General features: G+C 48.8%; 1 protein-coding gene across 1 annotated transcript; it reads left to right on the top strand.

Annotated features, from left to right (window-relative positions):
- The first annotated feature begins 117 nt into the window (after positions 1 to 117).
- On the top strand, positions 118 to 16860 carry GOLT1B (golgi transport 1B). The gene is made up of 5 exons (XM_012933383.2): positions 118 to 262; positions 6396 to 6487; positions 7933 to 8111; positions 9952 to 10033; positions 14285 to 16860. Exons 1-5 carry the CDS (start codon positions 238 to 240, stop codon positions 14321 to 14323), a joined length of 417 nt encoding a protein of 138 aa, XP_012788837.2. The 5' UTR covers positions 118 to 237; the 3' UTR covers positions 14324 to 16860.
- The last annotated feature ends 93 nt before the right edge of the window (positions 16861 to 16953 follow it).

Here is a 16953-nt window from a genome sequence, read left to right on the forward strand (position 1 = left end):
TTGGTCCGGGGGTGTGGCCGCCCGGCGCGTCACCGAACAAGACCCCAGCCCATTGGTCGATACTGGGAGCGGGTTGGGCCAATGAGCAGCCGCCCTGCGCCCGGGCTCGCGGTGGCTGCGTGTTTCCGGAAGACGTGGCGGCTCTCGCCTGGGCGCTCTCCCGGCTCCTCCGCTCGGACTCGCCTTCCCCGGCTCGGGCCCCGACGTGCCGGCCCCGGCGCCCCCTCGGCCGCAGCCATGATCTCCCTGACGGACACGCAGAGTAAGGCCCTGCCCGCGCCGCCCCCCGCGCCCCGCGCGCCCCCGAGCCCGCCCGCCGCCGCCCGGCAATGAATGGGGCGGCCTGCGCGGCCGGCGGGCCGGGGGCGGGGCGGGCGGGCGCGGGGGCGCGGGGACCTGGGGACCCCGGGCGGGGGGCTGCCCCGCTGTGGGCGGACGGCACGCGGACACACACGCGCACACACACACACGCAGCCCCCAACACGCACACACACGCACACACACACTGCCCCCAGCACACACGCGCAGCCCCCAACACACACACACAGCCTCCAACACACACACACAGCCTCCAGCACACACACACAGACTCCAACACACACAGCCCCCAACACACACAGCCCCCAACACACACAGCCCCCAGCGCACACAGCCCCCAGCGCACACACACAGCCCCCAACAAACACACACAGCCCCCAACACACACACACAGCCCCCAACACACACACAGCCCCCAGCACGCACACACACAGCCTTCAACACACACAGCCCCCTAACACACACAGCCCCCAACACACACAGCCCCCAACACACACAGCCCCCAGCGCACACAGCCCCCAGCGCACACACACAGCCCCCAACACACACAGACAGCCTCCAACACACACAGCCTCCAAACTCACACACACAGCCTCCAAACTCACACACACAGCCTACAACACACACACAGCCCCAACACACAGAAGCCCCCAGCACATACACAGCTCCCCAACTCACATATGCAGCCCCCAACACACACACAGACCCCCAACACACACATACAGAGTCCCCCAACACACACAGCCTCCCAATACACACACAGCCCCCCAACACACACTCACACACACCCCGCCTGCGCTCCCTGTGTGAGCGTGCTTGCTCTGGGGCTTTGGGTCTGGCCCTCTGCCACCCCGGAAGCCGCCTTTGAAACTCCCCTTCGAAACTCCCCGGGGACCCTCTCCGGGTTTCAGGTTGCAGCCTGAGAAAAGCCCATCCGGGCTCACGGAAGCGCTTGCTTCCGTTGCCGGTGTAGACGGGGCTTTGTTTTCCCGACTTGAGCATGTGTTTCCGCCTCCCGGCCCGCGCGTCTCTAAGCTAGACCCCTGTAGACCCCTGTCCTCTTCTGCTGCTCCTTCCCGCCGCTGTGCCCCCTCCCGGCCAGCTTGGCTTTCCCCCACCCTCAGCTTCCCACCGATTCCGGGTGCTGAAATGGGTCTGGGTCTGCTTGGGGGTTTTTCCCAGCGCCTGTCCCTTTACCCACTCACTTCGCTTTCTGTTAACTGAACTTGAATTTCTCGAGATGTTTAGGAAAAGTAAATAATCGAGGGGGACGGAAATGGCACTTCCTTTCCAGTGCCCTAGAGTGTAGTCCCGGGGCTGGGTGCACAGACCTGCGGCTCGCACCGGGCGCAGCTGCCCAGGGCGCCTGCCCACACGCGGATCCGCAGTCGGAGTCCCTCCCCGCGGAGACCGGGGCTGCCCGAGAGGCGCTCGTTTTTATCTTTGGCCTCGCCAGTTCTAATCAGAAAAAATACCCGTGTTGCCCTTTTGTTGTTGCCGTGCTGTTAGGATGAGACTCACAGTTGTTCGGAAGCCTCTTTTATTTTACCGAGTAAAACCAATTCTGCATTCATAAGAGCCCTGTGGAGGGCAGGTGTATCTGACTTTGATACGTTACTCGACTGACAGAATAGTTCCGAGTCTGGTCATAAGGAAAGTGAGAGAAACCAGGCTTGTTCCCATGTTGGCCGACTTTAAAGATCTTTGTTCTGCGCACTGTTTCCAGCTAGCCTCTAAAGAGGAAACTTGGTAGAAACGTTGAGATCAGCCCCAGAATGATGAAATTCTTCCTTAGAATAGAAGGCTGTGGCAGCGAATACCCACTGCTTACCTGTAGTATCAGGCATCAGCTGGTGACGTGAGAGGTTTGTGTGGGATACAGAGAGCTACCTTTTTGTCTTTATGGTACACAGAGCCGTATTCTTTATTGAAGCCCCAAATGGAAATTAGATTGTCCAGGGAAATTTTAAGAATTGTGTGCCCAGTTGCTTGAATTTATTTCAGGTTCTAATTACTCAAAAGAAGTATGTAGTCGCTATATGGTTTTCTAATCAAATATTAGAGTAATTCCACCTGTCCTATCTGATTATGTTAATATTACATGTAAATAAATGACTGATGGGAGGCAGAGGAACCGTACAGCAGGTGGGGCACTTGCCTTGCACGTGGCTGATCTGGGTTTGATCCCCCGCGCCCTGGAGTGATCCCTGAGTGCAGTGCCGGGAGGAAGCCCTGAAAACAGGCGGGTGTGCCCCCTCCCCCCCAAAAAAGAGTAATGGAGCCTGGAGAGGGTACGTAGGTAAAGCCCTTGTCTTGCACACCTGCTGTCCCCGGCTCCATCCATGTATGGGCCCTGAGCACAGAGCCTGGAGTAGCCTTGAGCATCACTGTGTGATTCAACCCCCCCCCCCCCTCCAAATTATAGAGTCAGGGATATCGCTCAAGTGGGATCTGTGGCTTGGTTCCCAGCACTGGGCGGGGCACGGCCACTGGGAGTGTCCCCACAGCTGACACCGTGAAGTCAGTTCTGCATCCTGCGCATAGGAGACTGCGCTGTGGCCATTCTTAAAGGGACAAGTGCCTGGTTTCTGTCCTTCCGGAACCCCCAGGAAGGAGCTTGGCTTAGACTCTAGGCCAGATAGGAATGTTTTCTTCAACTCACTCCATTGAAAGGAAGATGAAATTGTCTCTTTGTACCTCTCTTGCCAAAAGTTGCAGGAGCAGTTGATTAGGATCCAGAGTGATGAGTGAATTGAAAGCTCTTCGGATTTCAGAAGGTGTTTGTGGGTGCATGTAGCACGGGGAGTGGCCATCAGCCCAGATGTATCCTAAGGCTCTGGCTCCGGGGGACGAGGGCTAAGCACTGGTCAGAACGGAGTAAAGAGAAATGAGTGCTTGTTTTGAGGGAAGTCTGTAATAGCCCCTCCCTGAAACCTACGTGCACCCATTTTTCACTTGAAGGTGCCTCTGAACCTTTCTAAATCGTTATGTAACATTGCCTAAAATTCTGCCATGACATTTCATTGAATTTAGTTGACACTCAGTTCAGTTCTTGATGACATTTTATGTTTTCTTTGCTTTGGTTACACCCTGCGGTGCTCAGAGCTTATTCCTAGAGGGGCTCAGGGGGACCGTATCTGGGGCCCCGAATCAAGCCCTGGTCGGAGTATGCAAGGCAAGTGCCTTACCCACTGTATGTCTCTCTGGCCCCATTTTGTGGTTTTTAAAGGCAGTAGTACGAAAGAAATGCTGTTTAGCAGTTTTTTAAAAATACAACACCCAAATGTGAACAGTGATTAATCCAGGGTCGCCGGACTAAGCGTGTGTTTTAAAGGCTCCCTGAGCCCGTATGTCTCAGCCAGGTTAGCAGGCCGTGCTTTTACAAGCTCTCTGCTTGGGGCTGGAAGAGATCGCCCGGGATCTCGGTGCTTGCTGTGCTGTGGCCGCCCTCGATTTGACCCCCAGCACTGTGGTCCCCACCGAGCACCCCCGAGCAGAGCCCAGAGTACCCGCAGGCCCTGCCGGGTGTCGCCCCAAGGAAGGAGCATGAGCTCCGCTTGCGTGTGCGCACCGTGTGTGGACAAGAACAGAAAGGGGTTTCCCAGCATGTAGCTGGGGGCGGGGCTGCTGTGTGCGGGCCTTTCGCACCCGCGCAGGCGCAGGGAAGGGCCTTGTGCAGATGAGGGGGCGCCGAGGGGCCCCGGGGAGGGGTGGGCCCCGGTGCAGCTCCGCGCTGGCAGTTTGGGCAGAGATGCCACGGGCCACTCCTGCGGGACGCCAGGGATGGAGTCTGACTCCCGCTTCCCGAGGGGTGGTGGGACGCAGGGGCAGGACCCCACGGCGAGCCCAGCCTGACCCCACCCCACACGCCCCACAGATGCCCCCACCGCTGAGCAGGGGTCCGGCCCGGACTCTCGGCTGAGGCTTTATTTGCCTTCCACGTAGAGAGCAGATGGGCTTCATGGGCAGCGCCAGCCGGGAAGCCAGACGCCCTGCCTCTCCCCCCTCCACCCCTGCCCGCAGCACACACGGCCCGTGCTACTCTTGACCTTACAGTTTTGAGAAAGGGATTCAGAAGATGTTTCTAGAAAGGCTTCATTTAACCCAAAACCCTCCTCGGACATTGCTCCTCTCTGCGGCAGTGCATGTGTTGTTTCAGCACGTCCTAAGCCAACGGAACCGACCGCGGGCACTCGCCCCAGATGGCAGGGAGAGGCCAGTGGCCCTGGGTGTCACTTAACCAAATACAACCTGGGGGGGGGGGAGGCCTTTGGAGCAGCAGGGTGGCATGTGGTTAAGATCGCGGACTTTGGAATCAAATACAGCTGTTTAGGTGCTCACTCAGAGGCGGGACTGGAGGCAGAAATTAAGTCCGTCGCCGTTTCCTCCAGCTCTGAGATGAATGAGACTGACTTTGCAGTTTGCCGGGAGGGTTCCGTTGCTGAAGGTCTGGAATGTGCCTCCCAGTGGCTGGCGCTCAGTGCCCCGTCCTGACGTTCCTCCAGAACGTTCTTTCTCACCGACACGCTTCCCCTCAGCCATCTCCGGCGGCGTCATTTGTGCAGATAGAAATAAGCAGAAGTGACTGCTCCCAATAATTAAATCCTGACCGGTAATAGTTCCTTAGTGGAATGTAACTCGTTCTTTCATCTATATTCTCCCTTGGAAATGAGGTCTGCCATCTGTAAACAATTATTTTAGTAAATTCTCTGAAGGCATTCAAGCATGCAAGTATCTGCGTCATGTGTCCATAAGAGTTTGTGTCTGTGGGGTACATTTTCCAGGGGATGTGTAGGTGTGCGCCTGAATTCTTTTTGATGAGCCGTGGGGGGAAAGGCCTCTGCAAGAGGAGACGGTCGTTGACTATCAGTTGAGGAGGCTGTACGAAAAGGTTTAGGCTAGAAATTTTCAACTTCTCAGAACATTTTATATGGCTTAAAATATTAAGAATCTGTGACCTAGATTTTAGCTTCCTGGAACCGAGAGGAAGTTAAGCAACAAATGAGAAATCACTAATGCCGTATTTTAAAATTGTGTTTCCTCAACTACGGTAGTTTCTGCTCTGACTTATTTGCAGGTAGTGCTCAGGGTAAGGCACAGACTCGTGGCTGTCACTCTGAAAGCGGCGCTCAGCTGACCGGGGATGTGCTGTTTGTGCCCTGAAACTCTGGCCGTAACCGCGGCCCGGGCTCAGTCCCGGCAGTGCGTGGTGTAGGGCACCCCCACGGGAAAGACAGAGGGCGGGAGACTTAGGAAAGGACCGTAGCGTTGGCCCCGTGGTCGGTTCCAGTGGGCGGGGGCAGGCTTCAGAGCTCCCAGAGTCCATAGTGGCTGGCGTCTAGGAGTTGGTCTTCTTGTTGTTCTTGGGTTTTGAGTGAAAGATAAAAACCTGGAGTGTTTCTCCTAGCTGAAACGGTCCTCGCTGACACTGGGGCGAGACGTCGGGTTTCCGGCTAAGGGTGCGGACAGTTGAGGTGGATCTGGAGGAGATACAGCTGTAATAAGCCGCCCAGAAGCTTGGAGTGTTTCCTACCGTTCTGCAAGTTGAATTCTCAGAATGATCCTTATTCCTTGGTGGGGAGTCACACCAGTGCGTGGAGTACCCTCTGCTGACCTAGCCGCACTGTCGTGGGTTCGAGAAGGAATTGGCTTTCAAGGGAACAAAGGGCTGCACACAAGCCGGATAGTGGACTGCGGAAGGAGATGATTAGTAGAAATAATCCCTGTATCTGGGTCTGAGGCCAGAGGGACTCGTGGGAGGGAGGGAAAAAAATAATAATCAGAAGTTTCGGATGCTGACCGGTCTATCTCTATGATGGGTATGTTTCTTTGTGATAAATATTGCCAAGAATTCAGATGAGAAATTTCTCTTTCTGTTTGTTCTTAAGTAAATTTGCCAGTGTTAACCAGATTTTGTTAAACAGGTTAATGGATGTCATCATGTTAAACTTGCCGTGTTTGGAACCTCTTTTTCTTTATCAGCCCACGGGGGTAGTAAAGATAAGCTTTAGTGTCTGCAGCTCTAAATGTAGCTTTCATTTTGTATCTCCCCTTAACTATGTCGTTTATATTTGCAGAAATTGGAATGGGATTAACGGGATTTGGAGTGTTTTTCCTGTTCTTTGGGATGATTCTCTTTTTTGACAAAGCACTACTGGCTATTGGAAATGTGAGTATTTTTCATACGTATTTTAACAAAATGTATAAGGAAACGCTAACTACAGATCAGTTCTTGCCTACTGTTAAATTTGCGGGAAGTTATTCACACATGTAAAGATTCCTATTATTTCTTGTTTCCCTGTAATGAAAATCTTTCCGGATGCATAAAAGATGTGTGCTAACGGCGGTGCTAATTCTTAAGTTCTCTGGTAAAGGTCTGGTAGGCGATTTTGCAGTGGGTGAAACATAGACCGCCTGAGTCCGGGGGAGAGGGAGAAGGCTTGAGGCCGAGGGGAAGGGACAGGGCTTAAGGCACAGCATCTCAGGGCTCTGTCCTGGGGGCCCTGTGCACCTGACACCCACTGCAGTCCCAGCACCCCTGCCTCCCAGCGTCTCGGGGCTCTGCCCTGTGGACCCTCAGCACAGCTGACCATGGCCCTGGGGCCTTCGTCCTCCCGCTTCGCAGTTTGGGGGCCACCCAGGCAATCCTTCGTCCCGGGCATTGTGGGGCAGGCCCAGGTGCTTGCATTGACCCTCCCGAGCCTCTGGCCTGTTTGGCCAAGATCCCCCGCGGAAGGGGCTGCTGGAAGCCCCCAGGACTGCTGGTCTCTTTATCTGGACTTCAGACTTCTCATTTTTTACAGTTGATTCAGTGGCATCGAATAAGCAGACTTAAAAAAAAAAACCTTCAAACCTTTAAGGCTTATATCTCATCTGTATTCATAGTTGACTTGGAAAGGCGAGTATGTGGTCCCCTTGGAATGTGCCCCTCAGACCAAAGTTTTAGGAATTACAACCTTTCCGAGGGAACGTGGGACACTGAGTCACGATGAAACATATTGATGTACCCTTTACTTTCAGGTGGGAATTGGGAAATAAAATGGATGATGGAGGTGTTCCTTACTGATGCTATAAGCGTCGGTCACATAGACTGTCCACCTTAACCATTACGCTCCTTATCTACGGGGAAGGTTCTCCATGTGGAAACACTGGCGGTACTTGGGCACAAGACCAGGGGGCCATCCCTGCTTGGGTCCGACATCCTCCCTTGTCCGAGACGTGCCGGGCATGTGGACACTTGTGCGCCCTGGACTCCATATTTCTTGCGGTGCTGCCTGCAGCTGCCCCGGCCTTGCTGGAACTAGGTCTAGCCCCCCTCTCCGCGGGGGTGTCTGCTCAGCCCGACCGCGTCCAAGTTTTTCTCCCACGCATAGGAACCCCTGTAGCCTGGGGAGCCGCCGGGGTGGCCTGTGCACCCGAGCCAAAGCGGGCCCCGCAGGCGTCGGTCTTGCTGAGTCTTTGCTTCTCGTCTGGAGCATGAGGTGCACCCTGCGGCCTCGCCCCGCGGCTCTCTGGGCTGTGGCTGGCTCTGACCCGGCTCTGCGGGTGCCTGCTGCGCGCTTAACTGCTGTTTCTACTTGTTTTTGTGTTTGTTTTTTTCTCTCTCCCTCCCAGGTCTTGTTTGTGGCTGGCCTCGCTTTCGTAATTGGTTTAGAAAGGACTTTCAGATTCTTCTTCCAGAAACATAAAATGAAAGCAACTGGGTTTTTCCTGGGGGGCGTGTTTGTCGTCCTGGTGGGCTGGCCGCTGATCGGCATGATCTTCGAGATCTACGGGTTCTTCCTCCTGTTCAGGTAAGGCCGTCCTCTCACGCCTTCTCTTGCAGTACACCAGGCAGTTACGCATTAAAAATACACTTGTGGGGGCTGGAACTGTAGTACAGTGGGGAGGGCGTTTGCCTTGCACACAGCCTGCCTGGGTTCGATCTCCCCCAAGCACTTCCAGGAGTGATTCCTGAGTGCAGAGCCAGGAGGAACCCCTGAGCACTGCTGGGTGCAGACCAAAAAGCCAAAAAGTGAAATAAAAGAAATATATATATATACATACATATGTGTTTGTATTGGCAAGAGTAAGGAAGACTTATTTTCTTAAATGAATTTTTGTTTACACTGACTTTTTCTTTGCAGCTTAGTAAACCCAACCAGCTCTAGAATCTCTCCCAAATGCCCATGAGTGCCCATGCCAGGGCAGAAATTTCCCTGGAGAGTATTTTCAGTGCATAAACTGCCTTTTCGCTTCTTTATTAACTACATAGCCACAAAAAAGAAAAAAAATAAGATGGAGTGTTTTTTTCAGGCAGGGGGTGTGGTTGGGTGGGGCGTCCCGAGTCTTGCTCAGGAGGGCTGGGGGCCTCACAGCCATTCCTGGACACCCAGGGCCCACTCTGCAGCGCAGGGGCCCCAGGAAATGATGCCGGGGAAGCCTGTGGCGCTCAGACTCGACCCCAGGTCGGCTGCACGCTGAGTACCTGTCCTAATTACTGTCCTCGCTCCTGGCCCCAACGGAGCCTTCCGGCATTTGGATATGTCGAACCTGGTGCTGTATGAATACTTCCACTTAGTAACAACGCCCTTAGTTTGCACGTGCGCGTTGGACATGCCCTTCCAAACACAGGGTGGGAGAGGGTACTCGGCCCTCTGCCAGTGTGCCGAGCTTCGTGAGTGATGGAACCTGATATGTCCGTACCAGTTACCAGACGAGCAGTGGTGTGCAGGAGAGACCCCCCTGAGTCGGGGCGGCGTAATGCTTTATTCTGAAAATGGGCCCTTTGTCTCCTGTCTCCCACGCACCACGTTCTCTACTCGAAACAAAAATGAGCCAAGTGCCAAGTCTACCTCAGAAGATTCCTCATGTCTGCTCTGGGAAGTGGGCTGTGAAGTTCCCAGTAGGGTGGTCGTAATCCTGTTACAGACCTGTCTCCGGAGTAATATCGGAGCGTGCATCAAGAAGGGGCCCGGCGCAGGGAGAGGGGAGGAATGTAACTGAAGTGGGTGGTCAGACCTTGGGGTCAAGCCGTCCAGACCCTGGGGGCTGCAGAAACGTGCAGGAGGAGCCTTGCACCGCTGCCGCAACCCTGGTTCAACCCCACTGCCACCCAGAAAGTCCCCGAGTACCACACAAGGTCACTCCTGATCACGGAGCCGGAAGTAGCCTCTGAGCAGCGGCCGGAGTGGCCCAAGTCCCCATCCCGTCCCCTCCAGTACTAAAGATAAAACGTCGCCCTTTTGTAAGTCACCGTGAACTACAAAGCTATTCCTAGCTGGGTTTCCGGCTGACGGTGTTTCTGCACCAGCCCCACCACCAGCCTCAACTTCCCTCACCAGTGTCCCCCGGTTCCGTCCTACCCGGAGTCTGCGTCCTTGAGGCACGCTTGTAAGTCTGGTTGTTGTGGTCAGGGTCTCCTGCCCTCGGTGTTGCCAGTAGACAGACCACAGCTCTAGCTCCCACCGTCCGAGGTCCCGGTGCCACTCCTCTTTCCCCCTGTCCTCAGGTCTAGGATCTGGGGACCAGGGTGACCTAGAGAGCCCAAAGCATCAAAGCATCACAGATTGTAGCAGGGTCCACTCACCTGACCTGGCCGGTGGGGGGCTTCCTGGAGAATGTGTGAATTCTGAGCACTTCCCCCCTCTGCAGGGGCTTCTTTCCTGTGGTGGTCGGCTTTATCAGAAGAGTGCCAGTCCTGGGATCGCTCTTGAACTTACCTGGAATTAGATCAGTAAGTAACCCTGTATTTGGCACGGTGCTTCCTAACCCATCAAAATAAAGACTCTTAGATGCTCATCTAGAAATTTGAGTGATTGATGACTGATTTAATAATACCTTTCTCCTTCTGATCTAAACGACACAGACAAGATCATGCTTACCATGAAAATTGGAGAAAATGTCAGAGCTGAAGCTATAAAATCTGCATTTTCTTTGACCATCTGACCACATCCATTTTTGATCTCGTTCATTCTGTTCCACTCTAACACCAATTGCTGTGCTGTGCCACCTTTCTCTTTCAGATTTCAAGACACTCTTCCAGCTTTCTGTGACTAGAAGCCCCACACAAAGAGGACAGTAGGATTCTTATAAATTCTGTCTTCTGCCGTTTTGGCAAGTGGATCCCGCCAGGGAGTTAACAAAGCGCTGTCAGCGCTGGAAGTCGGGTGATCAGATTCCATCCCGAACTCTGCCTGCGGTCTCGGCAGCCCTGCCAGGTCTCTCCGAGACAGGGCAGGCCGCGTCTGCTGACAGTTGCTGGAGATTGTTGTAGACGTTTCTAGAGAGATGGTCCATAGCATCTCTTGAATTCTCGGAGAGCGCAGGGGTGACTTCCCTCCTGGCGTTCGCCATCCTTTCCCTTCCCAGCCAGTGTGGAGCCAGACCGCATCGATACCTGGCGCTGCCTTTGGAGAGGAAGTGTCTTTCTCTCGACCTTAACTTTCCTTGAAAATGCTCATGAATCCATAAATACTATCCAAGCAGCACGTACTGTCACCTACTTGTCATAATACAAAATTTCAGAGCCTGGGCTTATAAGGGGCATATTCTGGTTTCCTTTGCACTAATCTCCAAACTCAGTTTATATCATTTCAAACTTAGTATTGTTTATATTTTAAATGGCTTCTGAGTTTGCAGAAACTACGAGTTTTAAACCTACAATCATTACTTGTTTTTTTTTTTCTTTTAAGGATTCTTCTTTATGTACATTAATGGACACTCAATGTTATAAATTGTTTCCCAGTCTTATTAATATATACTAAGTAGTGTGGATGGTGAAATAAAAGAGATTATTGTTATATGTTGATCATTTTAATACCTTCACTAATAACTTTGTTTCAAGATTTGTGTATCCATCTGGAATGCTGAAGAAAGCCCTGTTACTCTATACCAGGGGTGAAAGTAATCAAATGAAGCCATTTACATTCATGTTTTTTTAAATTTATGCTCAGTACTTAAAAATTGATGCTTGCATTCATCATCATCCCGTTGGTCATCGATTTTCTCGAGCAGTCTCAGTAATGTCTCCATTCATCCTAGCCTTGAGATTTTATTTTATTTTTTTTTTTTTAATTTATTTATTTTTAATTAGAGAATCACCGTGAGGGTACAGTTACAGATTTATACACTTTTGTGCTTATATTTCCCTCATACAAAGTTCGGGAACCCATCCCTTCACCAGTGCCCATTTTCCACCACCCGTAAACCCAGTGTCCCTCCCACCCTCCCCAATCCCATCTCCCCCCCACCCCACCCTGCCACTGTGGCAAGGCATTCCCTTCTGTTTTCTCTCTCTAATTAGCTGTTGTGGTTTGCAATAAAGGTGTTGAGTGGCCGCTGTGCTCAGTCTCTAGCCCTCATTCAGCCCGCAACTCTCTTCCCCCACATGGCCTTCGACTACAATGTAGTTGGTGATCGCTTCTCTGAGTTGACCTTTCCCCGGAACGTGAGGCCAGCCTCGAAGCCATGGAGTCAACCTCCTGGTACTTATTTCTACAGTTCTTGGGTGTTAGTCTCCCACTCTGTTATTCTATATACCATAGATGAGTGCAATCTTTCTATGTCTGTCTCTCTCTATCTGACTCATTTCACTCAGCATGAAACTTTTCATGCCCATCCACTTAACTACAAAATTCTTGACCTCCTTTTTTCTAACAGCTGCATAGTATTCCATTGTATAGATGTACCAAAGTTTCCTCAACCAGTCATCCGTTCTGGGGCATTCGGGTTTTTTCCAGATTCTGGCTATTGTAAACAGTGCTGCGATGAACATACATGTGCAGATGTTGTTTCGATTGTACTTTTTTGCCTCTCTGGGATATATTCCCAGCAGTGGTATTGCTGGGTCAAATGGGAATTCAATATCTAATTTTTTGAGAGTCGTCCAAATTGTTTTCCAGAAGGGCTGAACCAGTCGGCATTCCCACCAGCAGTGAAGAAGGGTCCCTTTCTCCCCACATCCTCTCCAACAGCGGTTGCTTTTGTTCTTTTGGATGTGTGCTAGTCTCTGTGGTGTGAGGTGGTATCTCATGGTTGTTTTGATCTGCATCTCTCTGATGATTAGAGATGTAGAACACTTTTTCATGTGCCTTTTGGCCATTCGTATTTCTTCCTTGGTAAAGTTTCTGTTCATTTCTTTGCCCCATTTTTTGATGGGGTTGGATGTTTTCTTCTTGTAGAGCTCAACCAGTGCTTTATATACCATTGATATCAACCCCTTATCTGATGGGTATTGTGTAAATATCCTTTCCCATTCTGTGGATAGTCTTTGTATTCTGGTCACTGTATCTCTTGCGGTGCAGAAGCTTTTTAGTTTAATGTAGTCCCATTTGTTGATCTCTGTTTTTACTAGATTGCTTAGTTCCGTGTCACCTTTGAAGATACCCTTATCTTCAATATCGTGGAGGGTTTCGCCGACCTTGTCTTCAATGTACCTTATGGTTTGTGGTCTAATGTTGAGGTCTTTAATCCATTTTGATCTGACTTTTGTGCATGGTGTCAGGTCAAGGTCTAAACCCATTTTTTTGCATGTGGTTGTCCAGTTGTGCCAGCACCATTTGTTAAAGAGGCTTTCCTTGCTCCACTTCACTTCTCTTGCTCCCTTATCAAAGATTAGATGGTCATACATTTGGGGTTGTGTGTAGGGATATTCCACCCTGTTCCATTGGTCTATGGCTCTGCCTTTGTTCCAGTACCATGCTGTTTTAATTGTTACTGCTTTGTAGTAAAGTTTGAGGTTGGGGATGGTGATGCCTCCCATCATCTTTTTCCCAAGAATTGTTTTAGCTATCCTTGGACGTTTGTTATTCCATATGAATTTTAGGATTGCTTGATCCATTTCTTTGAAGAATGTCATGGGTATATTTATAGGGATCGCATTGAATCTGTATAATGCTTTAGGGAGTATTGCCATTTTGACAACATTGATTCTCCCTATCCACGAGCAGGGTATATGTTTCCATTTCCTCATGTCCTCTTTGAGTTCATGGAGTAGCGTTATGTAGTTTTCTTTGTAAAGGTCTTTTACTTCCTTGGTTAAGCTGATTCCGAGGTACCTGATTTTCTGGGGCACGATTGTGAATGGGATTGCTTTTTTCATGTCCCTTTCCTCTGCTTCATTGTTTGCATATATGAAGGCCCTAGCCTTGAGATTTTAGCAGCCTCTCTTTACTCGTCCTTCCCAACTGTGAGGCATTGGAGGCTCTATCAGGGCCAGGGGAATGAGACCATCATTGTTACTGGTTTTGGCATATGAATACGCCACTGGGAGTTTGCCAGGCTCTCCCATGGCGAGAGATGCAAATCAAAAACAACGAGAAGCCATGTCACAGAACAGAGGCTACTAGTAAATCCAAAAGAACCACAACCCAATGTTGAGGTAGATGTGGGGGAAGGGATCCAGCCACTGCTGGTGCAAATGTCGACTTCTCATGCTTGCATTATTGAATTTATTTTTAATGTCTTTGCTACTTCAGTCTGAAGTTCAAAATACACGTTTAGTTACTAGCTACTGTTACTTACTGAACTTAATGGTTCAGTCTGTTTGTCCAAAGACCAAATAGGCCCAGAAGAGATGCACAGTGATGGTCAGTTGAAATATCTTTTTGGGTTTATTCATGCATGATTGGCTGACATTACAGCTTTTTCTTTTCTTTTTTCTTTTCTTTTTTTTTCTTCTGGTTAAGCTAGCAGTGTTTAACTTCATTTTATCCAATATTTTGATTGTTGTGTTGCGTTTCTCATGTTGCACCCTTAAAGTCATATATATAACATTTTATGTAAAAACAGCTTTTAGAAAAACAAGTGTTTTAGTACACATTCAGGTGGCGGAATATAGTGGTAAGTAGCTTCAGATTAATCATTGTCAATCGTCAACTTTTCACAAGCCTCTTACAAAGCTGGTCTTTCAAAGCAACATGTAAGGCTTGGTTACCATGTTTTATACTATAGGTGGAGTAATTACCTCTCTGTCTTCTCCTTGCAGTTCGTAGATAAAGTTGGAGAAAGCAACACTATGGTATAACAGCAGTGACTAGAAGACTCATTTAAAATATTGTGTTATTTATGAAATCCTTTGAAGAATACTCAGCACAAAATTAAGTTACATGAAATAGCTTGTAATGTGCTTTACGGAAGTTTAAAAACGTGTAGCGTACAACGTACCAAGAGCAGTTAACAAAGACGCAGTGAGAACGGGATTCTAATCAAGTCATCTATGAAGAAGCAAGAAAGTGAAGGCGGTGACGCGTGTGTCCCGACGCATGTGGGAACTCTTGAGGGTGACTTTGGTCTCCATCATGCGCTCAGCACGGCCCTCCCTACAGCGCAGTGGCGCCTGTTCCTTTGTGTTTGTGCCGGAAAGGGCAGCAGTGCCCAGAGACGTGCTTTTTAAAGACGTCCACTGTGCTGACAGAACTGTTTCCAGTTGCGCTGTGTTGCTGCAACTGACACATGAATTAGATTGGATTTGTCTCTTCAGTGGATTAAAACCAAGGAAAACCCAGTATTGATGTAGGAATCACAGCCACCCCCTCCTCCCGCCCCTTTTGGGTAAGCATAAGGTTTCAAATTAATTTTTTGTAGTTCTTATGAATTAGTATTTTAAAACCAGGTGAAAATCTGAACTGCATAGTGTGTTGGAATATGCGAAGGTCATTCTTTATTAGCACGTAACTCTGGATTAGAGCTGTCCCCCTCTCTGAGTCAGCAGCGTGCCCTCGGGACACCCCCACTTCCTGGGACCTGACCCAACTGTCCGCATCATTTGTTACCCGGAAGCGCTTAACTAAAGCATTCTTGGCCATGACTTAGTCTGTTACATAGCTTGTTTCATGATCTTTTATTTAAAATATTAAATGATGCAAACCAAATGGATTTTTTTAATGCCATGACGTTTTCCCTTTTTTTTTTTTTTAATTTTGCCTTTTTTTTTTTCTTTCCATAACGTATCTGTTGGTAACATTTACTTTTTAGGTATGATATGTGAAAAGGTTAAGTTGATAGCTTTTTGTAAGGGCTATTCATGTAAACTGACTTTTCCCTCATTTTCAGCCTTTTCATCAAAAATCAGCATGCAATGGCTGCTTGCATTATCTGGTCACTCTTCATTTTGGGTTCAAGGTGAAAAGACCTGAGTCTCGATGCTAAAGTTATTTTGCTGTAATAAAACTAATGGTAGTTTCTTGAAAACAAAACACTAAAATAAAGATGATGTTGTGTGTGTTTTATTTTTCTACCATCACTGCTTGCCAAGTTGTAAGAATCAACGGTTGTTTCTCCATCGGATTGTGTTCTGAGACGGCAGCTTTTTGTGATAGACGTTGGAACACATCTCACCGGCCATAGTACTATTTGTTTTACCACTAACAATTGCATTATTTACTTTAAAGAAAGAAAAGGAAAGGAAAAAAAAACCTGTTACACAGCTTTTTAATGTTATAAAATCATCATTTAAAATTTGTGATTTTTATTTACAAACACGTCTGCAAAATAGGTCCCAACTTCAGTTATTAAGTTAAATCTCTTTGTGTGCAGAGAACTCCCAAATTCGCTCATCTGAAGAAGCAAAGATGGTCTGTAGCTAATGGTTCTGTCTTGCGGGTCACGATTTTGTTCTTTATTGGGGGGAGGGGGGGAAGGGTGGTGCTTTTTGGTACTAGCATTTGACTTATAATCTGTGAAAATAGATGATATTGACTAAATGAGACTCCTACCTCAATAGTTCATGGAATCACAAGAGACCTATTGTTGTGTCTAATGTTCTTCAAAAAAGTAATATCCTCACTTAGAGAGTGTCAAGTATATATATATACATATATATATATATATAATTTGGGGGGTTGACTGTACAAGTTGCCCTGTAGAACTCTGTTACATATATTTTTGACTAACCCATCTTATTTACATAGCTAGGCAATTCTACCTTTATAGAGCAAGAATAATACCTGTTCATATAAGGAACATCTGTATTATTGAACTCTTTTGTAGACATGACTTTCTATCAGAACGTCCTTTGCACTCTTAACAGAGATCTCTTTTCAGTTTTATTTTAGAAGCCATTATTAGAAGCACGTAGAAGGGTTCCATAACCTCCCGGTCCTTGTACGCTAAGAGGCTAAGCAGATTTTAGTTTTAAGTGAGTCCCCAGTTCCTCTCAAATGTGAACTGCGTGGCAGCATTGCACGTTTCTCACTCAGAGCCATTGATCGGGCTCTGCTGTTCAGCAACTGAGTCTTCCGACAGAAAGCACTGTACATCCCATGGTTTCTTCCTTTCAAAAACGAGCCTTCTGTCTCCGTGACAAAATGTACTCTGATTCTTGCTGTAAAGATGGAGGGAAAGGTCTAGTACTCTTAGCCTTAAGTGTTTTTGGCATTGTTCAAATGTATTTTCTGTAATAGAAACCGATTTGGAATGTTTTTCTTTTCTCCTTATAAAAAATCATAATTTCCGGAAAACTGCTGCTTTAAAAAAAAAAAGTCTCACAGATTATATGATCTAACGAACTGAATATTGTAAATACACTTGTCTTACTTCTCAATAAAAGGGTACTTTTCTATGTATCGGTGGTTTTCTTAGCTGCTGTCATGAAATTCCACACACTGCACGCCTTTCGCAGGATTTGTCCCTCACAGTTCTGGCTCTGGACAGTCA

The sequence above is a fragment of the Sorex araneus genome, chromosome 10, assembly GCF_027595985.1.
Source record: "Sorex araneus isolate mSorAra2 chromosome 10, mSorAra2.pri, whole genome shotgun sequence".
In the NCBI taxonomy this organism is placed as follows: domain Eukaryota; kingdom Metazoa; phylum Chordata; class Mammalia; order Eulipotyphla; family Soricidae; genus Sorex; species Sorex araneus.

Bases quoted from the DNA above. Each gene is read 5' to 3' on its own strand.
- GOLT1B (XM_012933383.2), top strand. From the start codon at position 238: ATGATCTCCCTGACGGACACGCAGA. The intron at 263-6,395 runs GTAAGGCCCTGC...TTATATTTGCAG, and splicing joins CTCCCTGACGGACACGCAGA to AAATTGGAATGGGATTAACG. The intron at 8,112-9,951 runs GTAAGGCCGTCC...CCCCCTCTGCAG, and splicing joins GGGTTCTTCCTCCTGTTCAG to GGGCTTCTTTCCTGTGGTGG.